The sequence below is a fragment of the Mus caroli genome, chromosome 9 (assembly GCF_900094665.2).
Source record: "Mus caroli chromosome 9, CAROLI_EIJ_v1.1, whole genome shotgun sequence".
NCBI lineage: Eukaryota > Metazoa > Chordata > Mammalia > Rodentia > Muridae > Mus > Mus caroli.
The window spans coordinates 73,196,672-73,218,635 of NC_034578.1; the positions used below are offsets into that span (position 1 = coordinate 73,196,672).

General features: G+C 38.1%; 1 protein-coding gene across 1 annotated transcript in view; it reads right to left on the minus strand.

Annotated features, from left to right (window-relative positions):
* Positions 1-14,229, minus strand: part of Gfral (GDNF family receptor alpha like) — a 43,807-nt gene extending 29,578 nt beyond the window's left edge. The window contains exons 1-3 of the mRNA XM_021173366.1: positions 14,014-14,229; positions 9,194-9,328; positions 6,055-6,207 (exon numbers count right to left, since the gene is read on the minus strand). Of these exons, the coding sequence (XP_021029025.1) occupies positions 6,055-6,207; positions 9,194-9,328; positions 14,014-14,101 (376 nt within the window). The 5' untranslated portion in view covers positions 14,102-14,229. The remainder of the gene's footprint in view (positions 1-6,054; positions 6,208-9,193; positions 9,329-14,013) is intronic.
* Between the last annotated feature and the right edge of the window lie 7,735 nt (positions 14,230-21,964).

The window sequence follows — 21,964 nt, forward strand, 5'->3', positions numbered from 1 at the left end:
AGGAAGGAAGGAAGGAAGGAAGGAAGGAAGAAAGAAAGAAAGAAAGAAAGAAAGAAAGAAAGAAAGAAAGAAAGAAAGAAAGAAAGAGAGAAAGAAAGAAAGGTAGAAAGATAAAGACATGCCCATACCAACAGCATCATAAATCAGGTAAAAATGTAATTCAAAAAGCATTTTTACTCCTGATTATCTTAGTCTCTAGGAATTCTTATGATTCATAATTGTAGAATTAGAAGTTTTCAGTGACAGAATCTTTCATTCCAAAGCATTAATTGGGTTTTTACTGGGTACCAGGTAGCATATTTGAGAATAGTGGTATTCAATCCTTGCTGCTGGAATCCCACAGTTTCAGAGGAAATAAACATAACTGAAGCCAACATAAAAATCAAGAAACAACAGACATGTGCAAACAGAGTTAAAGAAGGTATTGTGACTATAATTTCATTTTAAAAACATCCTCTCATGACTATGCTTGTCCTTCCTGGGCTGTCTCTGCTCCTTGCTCATCAGCCCACTGCACACAAACACTTGTACAACCTAGGCAAGTTCTTCCTAGTGCTGCATGTCCCAACCTCAGTGACACTGCATTGTCCCAGCTGGTTACTGTGCATTTCTAGTTTTCTATTGAATAGTTCAAAAATCATTTCTTCTTGACCCCAACCTCCTATCTTTCTGACTAAGAGCCGACATCTATTCATGTGTTACTACACCATATTAAATAAAATGCCAATCAATACATCAATCAATCAATATACCAACCAACAAACAAAAAGTAGATTTTAGTGAGTCATACAGATTTCCTAAAATATAAACCCAGACTTGCTAATACAGTTAAATGCCACAACTTGCAGCAAACTGACAAGTGTGTGCCATTGACTAAAACATATTCAAGAAGCCATCAACCGATCACTTTATAATCACTTTATTGTTATCAACTGGATGATTCACATGAGACCCATATACTTCTTTTGTCCCTCCCATACACATTCTTTAACATAATTTGCATCTTCTATGCAAATTTCATGTCTACGTGCTATACATGGAATCATATATAAAGTTCACAGAACTTGAGATCATTTGCATATCTAGTAAACATTGGAGACTCAAAAATGTACACATTGGATCTGGATATCTCCATCCTGTGCTAAAGCCTTTTCTTCCAGGAACTGTCCACATTCCTGAAAAGAATGACAATGGTATCATTGAAGTTAGTGACTGAAAAAAAAAATCCCCAAAATACACAAAGAAAACCTAATAAAAGTAAAAGACCCAAAAACCTTTAGGATCAACTTTAACTCTTGTTCATGCATTCCCATGTGGTTCACGAATATAAACATATATCCAGAATCTAACAAATTTTATATTGGTCCATCATCCAACATGTTTTTGCTACACAATCATTACACTTGTGTAACAGTTGTGAGTACCATTGAGTGAGAGCCTACCTTTACCATGCTTTTCCAGGTATTGTGTTTACCTAGCAGGTCATTGACTTACCTGGGCCATCACTTATATCCCTTAGCGATCCTTACTCAGAGGAGGACAAAGAATTAGTCTCTAGCCTTAATAGAAGAGAATTCTGCAAGCCCACAGTGTTCTGTGCAAACACCTAAGTTCTTGTAGCAATCACGTTGCACTTTTTTCTTTACAATCTCTTCTAATCCCCAGAAGTGTCATTTTCTTTTTGAAAAGTCAGTTCTACATTTATCTGTTAAGTACACAACAGCTCCTCACAGCAAAGCATTAAATCTAATCTCTTTGAAAGACCAGCTCAGTTTCCCGGCTTTATAGCATCTGGTTTCTTTCTCACATGATCTTGTGATGTCTCTCCATCTTACAATCCAGCACGACAAAGAATTTGTTGTTCCTCAAATGTTTGCTGCTTCCTTTTATTACCTTTGAGCCCAGTTCACCTTCCTTCTACTAATTCTATGAAATGTTTGAAGTTGCAATTATTTCCTCTGGTATGATGTCAAGTACTCCGTGTTCATGTTTATTTCAGATGAGTGCATGACTCTTATGTAGAACACAGCACAGCCTGCAAAGGATCCTTGGCAATTTTCACTTTAATTATGGATTAAGATAATCTGAAATAGAGTACTTAACGTGAGAATTAAACTAGAAATCAACCAGAAAGGTATCTAGGAAATCTCAGGTATCTGAGAATTTAAAACCTTCATAATAAACTGTACGTTAGAGTGATGGAAAGGAAGAGAAGAATAGTTTGAAAGGACTAAACTTTTATAAAGAGCATATTAGAATCTGTGGTTGTAGCTAAGATAGTGCTTAGGAGGAAAATCACAATACTGAATGTTCATATGAGAAAAAAGAAAACTGCAAATCAGTGATTACCAAATGTCTGTTTATATCCACAGACAAATTCTACTTTCATCTCTATTTTTTAGAAGCTGTTCTTGAACAGCTCATGAACAGTCATGACTGACTGCAGAGATGGATAGCTGCATAAGGCATTGAGAATAAGTGACAGATAAGTGTTCATCCCTAAATAGGGCATTCATACTCCACCCCCTAGGCCTTAGGAAACATTCGGGAGAGGAGAAAGAGTGCACAAACCAAAGATGTGGAGAAGGGTCATGAAATGTTTGTTGCTTTTGGAAAAGGCACAGCCCCTGCAAATATGATCTCTTAAGAGTGATGGTTGTCTACAATGAGCCTATATAACACTGAGCTGGTCAACAGTCAATCATGGATGGAGAGGTATTCAGGGATTAACACTCCCTGCTGAACTCTTGGCTAATGATGGATTGTGGGGGAGGTGCTGTCATGGTCTTCAGTTGTGGCTCCATGTTGAGGAAAGGCTCTAATAAATGGTTCCAAGCCTATGGCTACACAAATGACCCTGGTAAACCTCAGTGGAGGTTTTCTCCAGAGAGAAAAAGAAAGAAAAAAGAAAGAAAATGAATGGAAGAAAGAAATTCACAAAGAACGTTAATAGGATGGAAGAGAAATTGATTAGATACTGTGGAGGTCACACTAATCAGAATATACTCGTGCTGAATAGTTTCCGTCAACCTGTTACAAGCTAGAGTCTCCTGGAAAAAGAGAGCCTCGGCTGAGAAATGGCTCCATCAGAAGAGTCTACAGGGAAGTTTGTGTGACACTTTAATACAGCCAATTTAAGCTATACCTGACCAGCTTGCAAATAAACGAGACTCAGACTGTGGTTATTTTATTTGGCTTTGATAATTACTGGGGTTCACCCCTAATGTACTCTTCTAACTGCTGGCCTGGGTACCTCCCCAGGGCTGTACCCCAGATACTTGCTGTTTTTCCTGTCTGTCCGTGTGCTCATGGCTCCTCTCCCCTCATGGTGGCTTCCTCCTCTCTCTCATTCTTCCTCTTCCCTTCTCTCCCTCTCCCACAACCAGGTCATTCCAAACTCACCTTCCTCTAATCCCTCAGTAACGTGCTATGGCCAATTTTATTTAACCAATAGTTTTAAATCAAGGGACAAGGTTTGCACAACAAAAGCTTGTAAATTTGAGAAGTCACTCATGGGCATAGACTTACATAGGTATATAAGTTAGCATTATAATACACAGCAGACCAAACCACAACAGGATACTTTCTTCAGTAATGTTTGATGGGGGAAGGTCCAGCCTACTGTCAGTGTTGCCATCCCTGGACAGATAATCCTGAGTTGTCCAAGAAAGCAGGTTGAGATAGCTATGGAAAGCAAGCCAGGAAGACTAACTCTTCCATGGAATCTCTTTTGTTTCCTGCCTTTATGTTCCTCCGTTGAGCTTGATTTGGTGATAGACTCTAAAGTATAAGCCAGACAATCCCTTTCCTCCCCAAGTTGGTTCAAGTTATTGTAGTTATTACAGTAGCAGAAAGCAAACTAGGAGAGAAATTGTTTCCAACGATTAGGATGTTGTGATGGATCTATTCATGTGTTCGTGGGATTACTAGAGAAGCCTTTGTAATTTGGGGCTGGAAAGGCCATTGAGTGCTCAGAGCTTAGTGACCTGTTCTGTGGGAGCTTGCCAAGTACCGACTGAGAACAATACAGACAATGAAGTGTGGCTTGTGAAGTTTCAGACAGAAGTTTATGATCCATCAAAGATTCCATTGGTGTTATAATTTGAGTTAAGAATCTGTGGTTTTGTTCAGCTAGAGCTGACAGATAAGCTGCAATTAACAAGAAAGCATCACTACTGAAGTAGAAACTTTGCTTTCCTAGGACACCAGATGTTGGTTTCCGGGGCTGAAAAAGCAGTTGTTATTAACAAGAGACCAGCAATACTCAGGTGAAACCTGAGAAGTGCCTCAGGGCCAGCGCACAGAAGCCATAGTTCAGGGGAGTAAAGGCTATATCTCCTGCTGGCAGCTGAGCTTGGTGACATGTAAGAGACTCCCAGGTATTTGTCCTGTTTTGTTTTTGTTTTGAAGGCAGGAAGCAGTCATGAAGAGCAGCTGAGGCTTGACACCATGTGACTAGGATAGTCTTATCAAGAATCCAGAAGGCCATTTGTCAAGGTTCAGCTTTAGTTGAAGTGGAGGCCCAAGGATTGAAGGGGTCATGGAGAGAAGCTGAGGTTTGACACTAAGTAGCAGGTTTCAAATACCTCCAGAGAAGCCATGGGTCTATTGATGGATGCTCTGCCTCAGATACAGCAGATATCACAGCTTATTAGAGATGCTAGGATCATGAGATGTCCACCAAAAGATAACAGTATGCTTGGAACTAGGCTACAAGGTGATCTGTATGTACTGAAGATGGCAAAGGCTGTAATGTGGAGCTTCCCAAGCTCCGTAGAGGCCAGAAGATTAGGAGTAAGTCCCAGACTCAGACACTGAGTTAGTTACATTGTTGGAGTTTGGTTTTACTTTTGACCTAACTACAATTATACCCTGCTTTTTCCCTCTTGGAAAAAAGTTGTCAAATTTTTGTTTGAAAGGTTGTCAAACAAATTTATTGAGAATGATGCTATCAAGGCTCTTTATAAGATGACCTAAACTGAGTACAAAGGCTCCATGAGTCAAATTAATGCTATCTGGAAAATGGGTACGGAAACATCCACCGGGATCTGGACAAACTATTTCCAAACAAAGGTGATTTTTTTCTCCCTTCCTAACCATCAAATGCTGCTCCTGTGCTAGGGGCGGGGCTTCATGAGTTTCTCTCCTATCTAGGCTGAGACGTTGAATGGCTTTGTCGTGAATGGGTCTTGAGCAGGCACCCATAGCTGGTGTGGACTGACTTGAGTATCAGCTCAATCTTGTCCAGAGGACAGCATTTAACACCTCTCCCTTCCACCCTTCTGCACTTACATTCTTTCTCCTCTCTCTTCCTCAGTGTTCCCTGAGCCTTGATGTAAGGAGGGGTTTGTTACAGGCAATTCATCCACAGATGAGCACTTGTTGTGATTTTCATTGAAAAAAAAAAGGTTGAAAATGAAGGCTAATTTATGAGAAAGCACACACACACACACACACACCCCATGTGCACACATGTACATGAAAACAAGAATGAATGAATGAATGAATGAAAGTACAATTGAATGAAAAAGAAGATACTAGTGCAAACTCTAAAGACATTTTAAAACACAATCAGAAAATGTTAACAGCAGCAGCATATTACAGAGATCTACAGAGACAGAAGAAATAAAGAGTCACATAGAAACTAAGTAATCAAACTCTAATATCAATATATCAAATGGAAAATACAAACTACAAAACCACAGAAACTAGGCCAGTTCTATGACATTAGACATACAAGTTTACATTTTATTTATCCCATGATGAATTGTGCAGATATAATACTGAATATTTAAACCAGTAAGTGAAGAGAGAGTATCAGTTCTTTCTATACTGTTCTGAAGTATAAAGAAGAATGTATATTCCATATATGTTTAATAGCCAGCATTAGACCAATAACAGAATTAGCAATATAAAAATGTCAATATCCTGCTGGAACTAAGACATATCACTAAAATGTTAGCAATTTAAATACAGTGAATGTACAACAAATGAACACATATTGATTGAGTAGGATCTAGGTTTGAAATAAAGAGTTGGATCAACAAATATTACCTGTCTTATTGGTGCACTTTTTTCCAAAAAGTTTGTTTACTGTACAGTGGAGGTCATCCGTACAAAGACACTCTTTAAATTGGAAATTTTTTTCCACCAAAGACTGGATACTCAGGTTACAATGTAGTGAATTATTGATCCTGCAGGAGTCACCTGGATTTCATAATCACATATAACACTGAAGATATTAGTCTGGATATAAATTTTCATTTCTTCTTCCTTAAAGTGCTTTTAATAAATCAACCCAAGAAATCAATGAGTTTAGTGAGATTAACTTGTTTTCCTAATGGTTCTTCATAAAAGTAGCCACCACTCCCAGATTTTTAAAAAGAAATGAGAATACTATTGGCTATGGGATGCATTTTAATATGTGAATATTAAGTTTGTTATGGGGACAATACCCAAAGTGCCAGGCTCTTAACTGCTGATTCACAAGACGATTCTCTTTACAGTAAATGGAGACCATCACTGAAAACCACAATTGGGCACAATCCAGAGATCCATGGATCACGAGGATCCCAGCCCCAGTGGATCCCAGCTTCAGTGGAAACACTGATATCACAATTCCTGCATCTATAGCTCAGGGACTATCATGTAAGAGGGCAAGATGTACAAGCGCCAGAATACCAAGGAGTCTGCTGGGAAACGGTCTCTAGAAGTGACCTTTGAAAACAAAGTATAGATTTTTAGTGTTTCCCCATAGAATGCTTTCCAAAATGCTTCAAACATTTCTGTATCTTACATGATGTTCCATATAGTAGAATTCCCATATTTGCTGCTCCATGATATTAAAGCTGATCTTACACATGGTGACTTGGCTACAGTCTAATCTAAGCTATCCTATCAAATTAACTGTTTTGTTTGCTCTTGTGTAATAACTTGCTATTATATTGTACTTTCATTCTAATTTTTTATGAAAAGTTAAAGTTCTCCTAATACTTATAAAGCATTTTATAAATAACATTGAATAGAAAGTCATTTATAATTACCACTATTTTATTTTCTGGTTGAAAATTAGCTTGCCTCTACCCTAAATCTTTTTTCAGTTCTTATTTTGAAAAAAAAAAAAAACTAATTGAATTATTTTATGTGTATATTTTCAGATATTTCTCTCTGCTTTACTTATCAAGTGATTCTTAAATATTGTAGTTTACTGCAAATGACTCAGATTGATATACTAACATAAATAAATTAGTTCTATTTCATGAAATATTAAGTATATTTTAACACCACATTTAAAGTTGCGTTAAGAATTATAGACACACATTTTATCATCAAAAATAAGTTTTTTATCTTTTCTTAAAATATTTTATTCTCACCAAATATATAATCACTGGGTTAGATAATTGTACATTTAAAGTTGCCTTAACCAAAGGACATAGTCGAGAAGACAAATCAGCAACCTACAGATTGGGTAAAATTTTTCACTAATCCCACATCCGATAGAGGGCTAATATCCAAAATATATAAAGAACTCAAGAAGCTAACCACCAAAAAAACAAACAACCCAATCAAAAAAAAATGGGTATAGAACTAAACCGAGAATTCACAACTGAGGAATCTCGAATGGATGAGAAGCACCTAAAGAAATGTTCAAAGACCTTAGTCATCAGAGAAATGCAAAACAAAACGACCCTGAGATTCTTCTACCTTACACCAATCAGAATGGCTAAGATCAAAACTTCAGGTGACAACACATGTAGGAGAGGATGCGGAGAAAGAGGAACACTCCTCCATTGCTGGTGGGAGTGCAAACTGGTACAACCACTATGGAAATCAATCTGGAGGTTCCTCAGAAAATTGGAAATAGATCTGCCTGAAGACCCAGCTAAACCACTCTTCAGAATATACCTAAAAGATGCCCCATCATGCCAAAGGGGCACATGTTGCACTATGTTCATAGCAGACTTTTTGTGATAGCCAGAAGCTGGAAACAACCTAGATGTCCACGCCAGAAGAATGGATACAGAAAATGTGGTTTATTTACACAATGGAATACTACTCAGCTATTAAAAACAAGGACATCCTGAGTTTTGCAGGCAAATGGATGGAACTAGAAAATATCATCCTGAGTGTGATAATTCAGACCCAAAAGGACATGTATAAATTACAGGAACAGAAATAGAGAGGATCCTGAGGAAAAGAAGGTCCAGCAACAGGCCCAAAATGGGATCCAGCTCAAATATTTATAGGCAGAGTGAAGAAACATTATGATATGTAATACATTTTCATTCCCCCTTTTAATATCTCATTAAATTTGTACAATATTCATGAAATGTTTAATTATAATAATCACAGCACAAAGAGAATCAAATTTATCATAATGGTAGAATATAATTTTTAAAAAGTCTTTGGCATAACAAGACTAAGGGAATGCGTATCTTGTTGGTCTATTACAGAGTTGACTTTTAGCAAATGCTAAACTACTCTTGTGGCCTCCTCCTTCCCAACTCTCACTCTCAAATCCTCTCAGACTCTGCCCTGTGTCACTAATCTGCACCCTTCAGAGTGCTCAGTGCCTGGGCCTCTGGATACCTCCTCTCAGACAGAAGTCTGCTCTTGCAAGCTGAGGTAGAATTCAGTCTTCATTTTGTCATCTCTCTCTGCCTGCTCACATCTTACATGTTCTTGCAGTTACTACAATCTCTGCTATAATCCTGACCCTCTCTTCAAATGTTTACACTATACAAGTCTTTAAAATATTTTAATTTTTCTATGATACAGTAGGAATGGAAAATAGTATACAAAATATATTATAAATGTACAAATAAGATTTTTTAATAACAAATATTTTTCTATTTCATCATGGACGATTAACATATTCAAAGCAATACATTATTTGTAAAATTTAGTTTTGAGAAGTAGTCATATATTGTAGAATTTGTAGAGAAAAAATAATAAATCGAAATTTTGCATGAAATCTACTCTCAATGTCACTATATAAGGGCTCATTAATAATTAAGAGTACAGTTTTGCAACAAAGTTTACTGACAATGAGCCAAGTGAGTATCAAAATTAAGTGGAGATTTTTAAAGTAAAAATAATTTAGCTCATATGATTCTATAAGATAATATTAAATCTCATTGCTATGTTGGGAAGAAGAAATCATTTGGATGGACTTTTAATACTGGGTTTTTACCTGGAGCAAGGCAGGTGTCTTCCATTGATCTCCATGACTGCTCACAGCCATTTGCATCAATCAAGCATTTCTGTATTAAATGTGCACAATCATTTGTTTGGGAAGAGGATTCATTTTCTGAGCTTAACCTAACAGCTTGAACAACAGAGAGAACAATAACAAGAAAACAACACATTTGCAATGTTATCCTTTGTGGAAATCAGTGAGGAAGATTCTCAAACAAACAAAAACAAAAAGCAAAAGCCCACCACTGGAACTAGACGGAGCCTTACCATTCCTAGGTCTATAACCAAAGAAGTCTAAGTCCACAAACCACAGAAAAACACATCCTCATTTGTTGCTATGCTGTTAAGATCCTTAATTAATGCTGGACAGTGGTAGTGCACATCTTTAACCCTAGCACTTGGGATGAAGAAGCAGGTGGATCTCTGAGTTTGAGGTCAGCCTGGTCTACAGAGTAGGTTCCAGTACAGCCAGGGCTACACAGAGAAATTCTGTCTTGAAACTGTTCCCCTGCTCCCAAAGTCACAAAGCAAAAGATTCTTAACCAACATTATTATTTGCTTTCTCTGTTCCTCTCCTTTCATTTATTCTTTGGCTTACAATATTGTTATTACTATTGTTCTATCAAAACAATCTCTAGAAAGATATCCATTTTAATTTATGTGTATATGCACTTATGCACATGTTTTTGGGTGCCCATGGAGGCCAGAAGAGGGAATCAGATCCCCTGGAGCTGGTGTTAAGGTGACTGCAAGCTGCCCAAAGGACTCAGGAGCTCAGCTTGCACCCTCATGAAGAGCAGCAGGAACCTTTAACCTCTGGGTCATCTCTCCCACCCTTAAATTACTTTCTAAAAAATGTCTTTAATCACTTTCTTAACATCAAATGCAACGCTTTCAAGACTGGTTATTTTGATGATTCCTTTGGTTTGGAGTCTGTCTCTTCCTCCGGAAATGGTCTCTTCCAGGTCTCTTGATGATTAACCACCTTATACACACACACACAGAGAGAGAGAGAGAGAGAGAGAGAGAGAGAGAGAGAGAGAGAGAGAGAGACAGACANAGAGAGAGAGAGAGAGAGAGAGAGAGAGAGAGAGACAGACAGACAGACAGACAGACAGAGAGAAACAGAGACAGAGAGACAGAGAGATAGACATCTATCTGCCATGTTTAGTGCTCTGTTTAAGATCTATCTTTCTCGTTCTTTTTTCCCCCCACTTTTCATTGAGAATCTCATTCCTCTCATGGATTGATGTAAAATATCTAGACTAATGATCCTCTAATATATACTTTAAGCCTAGTAGTTTCAACATCAAGCCCGATAAAAAGCTACTTCCTCTATCTGCATGCTCTAGACAAGACTCCAGCTGCAGATATCCTTAACCTCTACTATATGGTAAACCGCTGTACTACATCAGCAGCAACAGCATTAATATAGGCATCCAGACAATTCATGAAAGACTTTTTCATGCATTCTCAACTTCACTGTCCCATACATATTCTTGCAAAGTTTGTGCCTCTATACTTTGAGCCGTAGAACATCTTTTTCGGTCCAGTTGCTTGCCCTCTGGTTTGTTTGACTCAGTAGTTCCTTATGTCACCATATCTATGTCATGCACTTTCAGTACTGCTATTTCTTTCCTTGGTCTCTTTCATGACTCTGTATAAAATGGCTTTCATACTTCTTATCACATCCAACCCAGAAGTGTCACAACTTTCTGCAGTGTTCCACGTCCCTTTGTGGACTACTCTCTGGTCTACAGTAAACACACTCTCTCATTCGTGTCCTCTAGAATAACACTTTCTTCTTTAAGAGGGATCATAACCATTAGCAATGTTCCAAAGAACTCTTAACTTCGGACTTTCATTTGTCTACAACCAAAATGGGCAAATCAGCCTCTTTTGTCTCTCTAGGAGCTTAGATATCCCAAGGGTGTAGAATTTCTCGCCCCGCTGTGTGTATTCATAGGCTCATCTAAGATACTATGTTCTCTAGGTTTACTGACTAGGTTTACAGGTGCCATTCAGGATTGTATTCCCAACATATAAATGCATGTTATGGGTACCAACTAATATACGCTGACTTACATTAGACAAATAACTAATTCGCCATCCAAACATTTACAAGTTATTTTCAGAGTTTTCTAAAAACAATCAAGAAAATAGCATTCCTAATTAGTGTATTTTACAATTAAATCAATTTCTATTTCCAAACACGCATAAAAAGATACTTGCTTATGCAATTAATAGAAAAGTCTAAGAATCACAATTGAGTCAGGGATATGAATTACAAACTTTGTTTGAGTCAAGTCGTTTTGTTATTTCAAAAGAGGGAGTTAATTATGAATCACCAGGGGCATTGTAGAGTAATAAGGCAGTAAGCAAATCATTGTGTTACCTCTTCCCAAACCCTGTTTTCTAAGAAGAATGCAAGAAAATTGACTGGGCCATATATACTACTTCTTGAGTTTCTATACTGGAAGGCTAGGCCCATGTGTTTAGCTTATTGGTAGTTTTCTCTTTCAACATTTTCTTTCTTTTTTTAAAAATTATTTTATGTTATCTTTGTTAGAATTTGCCTGCATGTATGTATGAGTACCCATGTACAAGCTTGGTGCCTGTAAAAGCCAGAAAAAGGAATTGCACCTTCTGGAACTTGAGTTACATTTGGTTGTGAGCTACCATGTTGGTGCTGAGAATAAATTTTGGATCCTCTCAAGAGCACTAAGTGCTCTACACCCACTGAACTGTCTCCCCAAATATCCCAGTCATAATTGTCTTGCTGAAGGCTAGATTGGAAGATGGCATAAACAATTCTAATTTTTTCATATGCTTGTGGACAAACTCATCTAGTCAATAGTCTCCTGCACTTCAAGTTGGCGAGCACATTGCAAGACAGCTAATTTTTTTCAGTGAAAGTACAAGGTGGCTTGTACTAATTCAGAGATCCAAAGACTCTAAATTATGATTAATGCTTGATGTATAAGGAAAATGGCATTTATTGGCTATTTTTATTTATCTTTTGGTGATTTGTTTGTTTTGAATACAGTGTTTCCATATATAGCATATCCTAGTAATAAACTCATCATTTATTCCAGATTATTTTACCCCTGGTCTTCAACTCATGATCCCTGTCTCAGATTTTCCAGTGCTGTCATTGTGGTTGTGTGCTATCTTGTGAACACCCCAGAAAGCTCATATCTGGTCGCATGTCACCCTCGCCAGCTCCACAGAGTGGTGATCCTGTGTGATCTCTTTCCTAAATCTGCCTTACTTCCTTTCTCCTTCTCTACTTCTTGCTGAAAATTCCACTTGAATTTCATACTGTTTTCTACAATTAATAATGTACTAAAGGAGTCATCTTAATGATTTGGCTCACAAGAATCCAAAAAAAACAGCTTTCTCTTTCCTTACTCTGCCTTACTTGTTCCTGGTTATGATTTATGGCTCAATATCTGAAATGAGATTTGTCAAACTTTCTACTGTTGTTCAGTGAAAAATAATTTTATGTTAAAAGTAAGAAGACAAAGGATATTATAAACTGTATCATCCTCTTAAGGATATATAAAGCTCATTAATAAAGTCATCATTTTCCCCATGGTTTTGGGCAACAGGAATTGGCTTTGTCATAACATGTAATTGTTTGATGCTGAACAAGAGCTATGTAGTATGCAGAGATTTTCAGTTCTAACAATGTTAGGAATAATTTCCTTTTTTTCATGCAACCTGGTTTCTGTGCTAATTTTGAAAAGATGAAAGCAAATGGCCACAGCCTTTTCACTGAGAACCTTGGGGAGGAAGTGATATCGCTTATATAATCTGATATATTGCTGCAAAAATTGAAAACTCCTAGATTTATCTTTATAACAAAACTATAAATACTAGAAACTAATAAAGAAGTAAGGAAACATTATAAGAATGAGAAGAAGCAAAATCTCTCAACAAGAATTTCCATAGAGACACTGAAAAATGTGCAAAGGATCCGTTACTTCCTGGCTAATTTTCTTGGAATTGATTTATGTTGCTTTTCCCTCTTAAAAATGTAATTTGGAATAACTTACATTATTTCCTGGCTCTTATTTAGCACCATTCATCAACCACTGTAGCTAATAGTTTAGAAAATATTCTGGTCTTGTTTAGTAATATCTTGTATGATCACAATTATCCCTCATCCTGAAATCGAGACATAGACGCTAACATAGCCTAAAGAAAATATTAACCTTCATCAATCACATATCTGCCAAGATTTTTGTGGGTTCTCTGTTAAGTGAAAATGACTTGGACCAACCTTTTATAACAACTCAACACAAGAGAGCTAAGCTCACATTTTACCTGTGGGCCATGAATGTTACTCAAGAGGCAGAATCCTGATTGTTAAGGTTGAAAACTAGATGGGTCAGTTTGTATAGCTCTAGATTTTATAATCTACTTTTGAGGCTAAACAGATAGTCAAACCTCTGTCATCCATTAACTTGCAACTATATACAGGGCAATTCTATTTTCAAGATATTCTTGCACATATAGGCACTGCATAGATCTTAATAAATAGGTAAGTCATTTTAGGTTGCTTTGCAGTACCAGGAACAACGTGATGAGCAATGAAATGCTCACGTTTTATTTTCTATCAAGTAAGAAAAAGTGACTGCAGGTAAGTATACATTTCTCAAAAGCACTAAATAATAATGAAGTACAAGTTAGTAACATAGTTGGCATTTCTTATTACATGCCCCCATAAGTTTACGCTAGATGATAACAGCATTCAGTTTATAAAGAGTTAATATTGCAACAAATTCAGGGCTAGCAGCGCAGTTGACTTACCCAGGAAAATGAACACTAGCATGTTGGACAACTCAAGATGGTCTCCCTGGGAGAAAGGCCGATGAGATGAACTGACACCAAACAACATCCCAACTGAAGTTTCTGAGTAAAGGTTTTGCTTCCTAAGAGCCAGCCAATTAGAGTCAGCTTCTGGTGTCAGCTGTTCCTCACCAGTTTGTTTTGAGCTGTGAACTTTCCTAATTGTATTCAAATTCAATTGTTCTCCTCAGCTTGCGAACCCAGGATATTATCCTTCCAGGAGAGTCTGCAAACCAAATAACAGGGGGAAATGATGTATTCTCAGCACATCCACTAGAACACTAAGCTTTGCCTCTGAATTTAACAGTCTTCCAAGAAATTTGACCATGAGGTCCCCTATTCATGAAAAGTTCTCATTAAGTCAATTGCTTATAATGTAAGCAATGTAAGGATACAGAAAAGGAGCAAAGGCAACCAAGGGAAATGATTGCAAATCCAAGTTACATTCAAATGAGAATACTGATTATGTCTTATGTTTTCAGATGCTTTAAACTCCAAGAAGACTTAAAACGGTGCCACTTGTGTGACATGTCTCCATTTCTTCAAAATTTGGGGTGAAAAATGACTCCTTTCAAGGAAGCATAACTTCTTCCCAGGAAGGTAACTATCCACCATCTCTTCCCTGCTCTGTCTTTCACTTAAGTCTACAGCTTCCTTGAAGTGCGATGAGACAGTTACACTGATTCCCTTGAAAATATGTGTCTAGTAAATAAAGTATTATGTTTGGCAAGAACTTAAAATAAAAATGGGCAAATGAAAGAGAAGCATCTGCTCCCACAGCCACATAATTTATTGTTTTTATTACGTTGTTAATGTTCATTTTACATAAGAAGAGAAATTAGATTTTGTTTGTAGAATGCATGGTTTCCTAAAACCCAATGAACTGAAACTATAACATTATAAATTATCTCTGTAGGTTTGGTAATATCAGACATTACTTCTCTGAAAATGGATTGATTATATCATGGTTGTAGATCATATTATGCTTGAATGTCTATTTTATATAACAGAAGTCTGCTATGAAAACATTAAACCCAGAGTTTTATTTAACAGGAGAAATATAGAAACATAAAAATTAATCTCCTATCTTTCGGGGGGGGGCAAGAACTAAATCAGAGTGGACAGATCCCAATGAAATACAAGTATAGCAGTGACTTTCATGAGAAGCCTCCAGAATCAGGATATGTAAATCACTGCAATGTTTTGCGAGAGGCAATTTCCAAATTGTGCTGAGTTCCAAGGGGAATAAGCCTAGACTCCACCTCCTGATGGAGAGGTACCAGTACAACGTTGCAAACACAGTGTGTGAAATGAGATACATCTCAGTGAGGCGATAACTGGAAGATAAAACCTGGCATCCCTTTTAAGCACCAGCAGATCTCCTCATCGGCTCACGCTGGCTCATTCTCTTATGTGATGATTCTTCAGTATAAAGCCGACTATAATTTCCATCATGTTCCTGCTGGTTTCATTACCTTCCCTCCCACTTGGACCCTGTGTTATTCAATTGTTCACATTTCCCCTTCTGGTGCCCATTGTGATCCTCAAATACAGGAAATATATCAATCTCTAAGTTTAATTATCTTTCCTTCGCATCTAAGTAATTGAGAAGACAGCATTTCTCAATTTACTGGCCATATTAGTCAGGGTTTTCTAGAGTATTAAAACTTATAGAACCTTTCTGTCTCTGTGTGTCTCTCTTTGTCTCTCTGTGTACCTCTGTGTCTCTGTCTCTATCTGTCTGTTTGTTTATCTGTGACCGGGAATATATTAACTGATTTACAGGCTATGATCCAGCTAATCCAACAATGGTTTCCATGGAAGGTTCAAGAACCCAGTAGTTGTTTAGTCCAGGAGGCTGGATCTATCACCTGCTCTTCAATATACACTGGAATTCCAAAGAAGCTGACTCCAGGGCCCGTGAAAGAATAGATTTGCCAGTGAGAGCAAGAGCAAGCAGGCAAAGAGCAATATCTTCCTTCTTCCATGTCCTTATATAAATGCACAGCAGAAGGTATGGATCAGATTAGAGGTGACCCTTCCTACCTCAAAAAATCTGAATTAAAGATATCTTCCCACATCAAAGATGCGGATTAGAAGTGGACATTCCCACTTCAAATTAAGCAAAAGCCCCTCACAGGTGTGCCCCTTCTGCTTTGGATTTTAGTTAATTCCAGATGTAGTCAAGTTGACAAGAAAGAATAGCCATCATACGGGTGATTTTTGTAATCACATTGTTTTAATTTTCGCCTTGACCAGGACTTTTGACACCAGCATCGCTTTCTCATCTGTACTCTCTGAAACGGCTCCTGCAAACATTCGCATGCCACTGAAATCTGTCTCAGTGCAACTCTCCCCACTTGGCAAACATCTAGCTCCCTCTTACAGAAATTTTTCAGTTTTCTGACAATGTCCCCCGTCTTTAATTTCTAAAATAAATGTTCAGTTATTTCATCATGGAAATAAGAACACAAATCTTCATATTTTTCTTGTTTGCATGCATAGCTGCTTTTCATCTATTGATTTTTAAAGTACTCCATTTCTCTCTGTGATTCTTCATGTATCTTCCACTATCTCCCTCCCTCACCATCTCTCTATCTGTCATGTTCTGTCTGCCTCTCTAGGCTACTCTCTGTCTTCATTATCTTCCCCTCTTCCCACTCAGATATATATTCTTGCTCAGAGTTTTAAGGCACTTATTGCCAATCTTGATAATTTGAGTTCAATCCCAAGGGTCTGTTCAGTAGAATAAGAAAACCAAGTGTAAGAAGTTGTATCCTCCAGAGTCACCCTTCTCCTCAGCTTCTTTCAGCCTTCCCTAATTCTACAACAGGGGTCAGCTGCTTTTGTCCGTTGGTTGGGTGCAAATATCTGCATCTGACTCTTTCAGATGCTTGTTGGGTCTTTCAGAGGGCAGCCATGATAGGTCCCTTTTTGTGAGGCCTTGGGACCTCCCCTTGAGCTGGATTCCACTTTGGGCCTGTCGCTGGACCTTCTTTTCCTCAGGCTCCTCTCCATTTCCATCCCTGTAATTATGGGTCAGAGGTGTGACTGTGGGATGGGAACCCCATCCCTCACTTGATGTCTTCCTGCTGGAGGTGGGCTCTATAAGTTCCCTCTCCTACTTGGAATTTCATCTAAGGTCTCTTCCTATGAGTCCTGGGATTCTCCCACCTCCAAGGTCTCTGGTGCATTCTGGGGGTCCCTTCCCCAATGTCCTATTTCCTGAGGTTTTCTGTTTACATTTTTTTCTGCTGGCCCTCAAGGCTTCAGTCCTGTTCCCTCACCCAATACCAGATCAGGTTCCCCTCTATCCCCCTCTGCCCCACCCCCACCCCATCCATATTCCCTCCCAAGTCCCTCCATCCCTCCATCCCCACATGTGATTGCTTTCTTCTCTCTCCCAAGTGGGACTAAGGTATCCTCACTTGGGCACTTCAGCTTATTGAGCCTTTTGAATTCTGTGGACTGTATCTTGTTGGATCCTGGAGATTTTAACACTGGACAAACAAACAGACAGCATACACCAGCTGATATGAGACTCCTAATACACATACATTAAAGGACTTCCAGGTCTGTGTTCATTCAGAGATGAAGCACCTAACCCTCAAGAGACTGGAGGCCCCAGGGAGTTTAGAGGTCAGGTGGGGTGGGGGTTGGGGGAATCCATGTGGAGATGGGATGGGGTGGGGAGGAGGTGTGGGATGTGGAACAGTCAGAGGGTGAATGGGAAGGGACAGGGAATGGAATATTGAGTGTAAAAAATGAATTACAAAGAAAATAAAATAAAAAGGAATTGTATCCTCTCTTCCACACATATGAGTTCATACAAAACAAATAAATGCAAGAAAAGTTATTAATGCCACTTCATATTTTGTTTAGTTTTAAATAGAGTATCATTAAAATGCATGCATGTTTCCCCTTCCTTCAGGGCTCAAGATAAAACCTGAAAAAGAGGAGGAAGAAAAGTGTAAGAGCCAAAGAGAATACAGGATACAAAATAAATAAATAAATAAATAAATAAATAAATAAAGCCCCCTAAATGAACATGACCAAAGCTCTCACATGAACTTGCAGAAACTAAAGCAGCATGCCTGTGTGGGGCTGCATCAGGTCCTCTGCATATAGACTGTAGCTTTCAGTTTATTGCTTTCATATAATTCTTGAGTGTATGAATGGGTGGGTCTCTTATTCTTGTGCCTTCTCTTGGGCTCTTGTCCAACTTTGATGTGAGAACTTTTGTTTGATCTTACTATATTTTTATTTTGTTATATTTTGGTTTTATCTTTTAGAAGCCTGTTCTTTTCTAATGAGAGACAGAAAGGGAGTGTATCCAGATGGGAGGGGAGGTGGGTATTAGCTTACAGACAATGCCACTAGGCTCCTCCCTGGAACCTAGCAACAGAGACCTAGCAATAGCTTACATCATCACCTCCAGCAGCCAGCTAGTCAGGCATGGCAGCTTAGAAAAAGACTGTTCATGAGCTAGCCTTCTCTCCCCCCTCTTTACTCTCTCTCTCTTTTTCTCTGTCCCCACATGTTACCGGCCTCTTCTTCTTTCTCTTCATTCTCTCTCTATTCTTTCCCCCCATTCCCCTCCCCTTTCTCTGTCTATACCCTTTCCAGGTTCCCACTTCACTCCTTTCCCTCCTAATAGATGTTTATACTATCACATGGCATGATACATCAGGGGAACAAATCAGCATGGGCCCACCAATGTATTCTCATCTCCACATTATACTGAGTTATAAAACATAATAGTGGGGAAGAAGTGGGAGGAGTAGAGGGAGGGGAAACTGTAACCAGGATATATTGTATAAGAGAATAATCTATTTTAATTGAAAGGGAGCGGAGCTTGTCAAGTGGCCTTTGGTTTCAAAGGGTCAAATAAGAAATGCATCTCTAAGTAAACAAAGTGCATTTTATTTTTTAACTAGCATTTATACTAATATTATTTGTGTATACTATGAACTACAATTTGTCCTAAACATTTGGTTTATGTTTCATCATTTATTTTTCCAGATTGCTTATGATGTAGAAAGTAGTATTGGTATGACTGGAGAGAAGGCTGAGTCAGTAAGATGCTGCTTGAGGGTCTGAGTTTGGATCGCAACATCCAAGTAAAAGCGAGAAGAGGGGAATCTACCTGTAACCCCAGGACTTGAGGTGTTATGGAGCTTTGGAAACAGCATATACCTGGAGATAACAGGCCACCCAATTTGGCCAATTTGATGAATGCCAAGGTAAATAGTAGGTTTTTTTAAAAAAACAAAACAAACAAACAAACAAATACGCCTGAAGAAGGACCTTGAGGTGGATTCTGACCTCCTACACACACACACTCAAACATGTCCTGTACTACTGCACACACATGTATACCCATATATGTGTGTGTGCACACATTTGTGTGTGTGCATAAATTCACTGCACACACAAACACATACACACACACTAAAACGCACACACAAACCCCTTATTTTACTAATATTACTGATGGTCAAACAGATCTAGAAGATGTGTAACTTTCCAAGGCCACAAACGAGGTTAGCTCTGTAGTTCATGATCGTATAATCACTGTAGAAAAAATGCTTCTATTTATTAAATAACATTAGTCAATTAGCATTAAAATTTCCAATCATGCCGGGCGTGGTGGCGCACGCCTTTAATCCCAGCACTCGGGAGGCAGAGGCAGGCGGATTTCTGAGTTCGAGGCCAGCCTGGTCTACAAAGTGAGCTCCAGGACAGCCAGGGCTATACAGAGAAACCCTGTCTCGAAAAACCAAAAAAAAAAAAAAAAAAAAAAAATTTCCAATCATATCTCTGCCTATATTTATTAAGGTTTTCTAGATGACCAAATAAATTAAGTTTTTGTAGATATTTTAACATTTTGAGAACAAAATATGCTCTATACAAATGTGTTATATATAAATATTGATAGATTTATTGAGAGGATTATTTTAGTTTCATATTTAACATTTGAATTTTATTCAGTTCTTTTATATTAATAGTGTTTATGTTTTGTGAGTATATTCTCAAATTTATAGAAGTTTATGACCTTGGGTTGTATATCTACTCCTGGCATAATTCCCCTTTTGTCATATTTTCACCTTAAATTTTACTTTGCCTAGTTAACACTATCTATAGTTTTGTTTGTATGTGCCATACCCAGAGTATTTTTGCTCACACTTTTAGGTTAAATTTTTTCTTACTAATTTAAATATACTTGTTATAAACGACTGATATCTCGAATTTTAGTATTTAGTTTTATTATAATAACGTACATTTGTTTTATGCTTTTCTTGACATTTTCTTATTCTTGGTGGCACCAGATCCCCTAGAGCTGGAATCGCAGCCATTATGAGTTGACATGTGGGTTCTGGGAACTGAATCTGGGTCCTCTAAAAGAGCTCTTAATAGCCTCACCATTTCTCCATCCTACTGAATTCTATGGCTCTAATTATCCACCTGTCTGACAACTCTCCAGAAATATCACTCCTTCCTATCAAGGATCAACACGTATTTTAAACATGTGTAGAAATGTGTTACTGCAGAAGGGTTGGTTTTCCAGAGGATACCTATGTAGCTTTTCTCCCCAAATCTTACTTGAAGTACCAACTAGGCACTTTGTACTGTATCCTCCTTGAGAGTTGAAGCTGGCAGTCACTCTTCCTACAAAGGCCCTGAGAAGAACAAACAGATATCCTGGGTCATCCAGTCTCTTCTTCTTCCTCCTTTTTTTTTTTTTTTAAAGAAAAAAAAACTATAATTTGTGCATAAAAGATGTAGTTTCAATGGCACAGGCATCATCTCCAACCTGAGAACTTTCAGGTTGTAATTGGAATACTAGGCATGTATCTGCTGCAGGCTGTAAAGTGATGCCTTTTCCAATCTAAGGGGTGGAATCCTCAGTCCCACCCTGCGTGATGTGAAGGCACATCCTCTCCTTTGGACCCTCTGTATTGCAGAAAAAGAACAAAGATACCCAAACTTCAGCTGCTGTAAGCCATTCACTCAGGTTTGTGTTCTGCATTCAAAGTGAATCCTACCCAGTACATACTGAATTTCAGTTTGCAACCGTGAATGCGGGTATCAAGATTTGGCCCTCAATTTATTTATCATCTTTGTTTTTTATTGCTTTTAGATCTTGCTTTAGCAGTATTTAGTAGTATTTTAAAAATACATTCCTTGGAGAGGCCCATTGGACAAGCAAACTTTATATGCCCCAGTACAGGGGAACATGAGGGCCAAAAAGTGGGAATGGGTGGGTAGGGGAGTGGGGAGGGGGTATGGGGGACTTTTGGAATAGCATTGGGAATGTAATTGAGGAAAAAACGTAATAAAAAATATTTAAAAAAAAACTTTAAAAAAAAGAAAAGAAAAGGAAAAAAAATACATTCCTGGGAAGTTTTCTTTTAGATTGATTGTCTCAAATTGTCAACCTTTGATATACTATGATTCAGAGACCACAGACCCATGGTTTCTTTTCCCACCTAGACACAAAATCTAAGGAGGATTTAAGGATTATAGGATAGGTTATATAGTGTGTTGCAGCATGTCAGCAGACAGGTGTGGCCTGTTGAGAGACAGCAACTGAGGAACATGGTGCATGCACTGCTAAAGAGCTTCAGAGAATAGACCCAGGACAGGTTTTCGATGTAAGATGCCATGGGTATGAATTCATGAAAGGAAGAATTGTGTCTGATTTCTTTTTATTGATAGTAATATACCTACACACTCATCTTTTTCTTTTTAAAAAAATTTATTAGGTATTTTCCTCATTTACATTTCTAGTGCTATCCCAAAAGTCCCCCATACCCTCCCCACCCACCCACTCCCCTACCCACCCATTCCCACTTCTTGGCACTGGCTTTCCCCTGTACTGAGGCATATAAAGTTTGCATGACCAATGGGC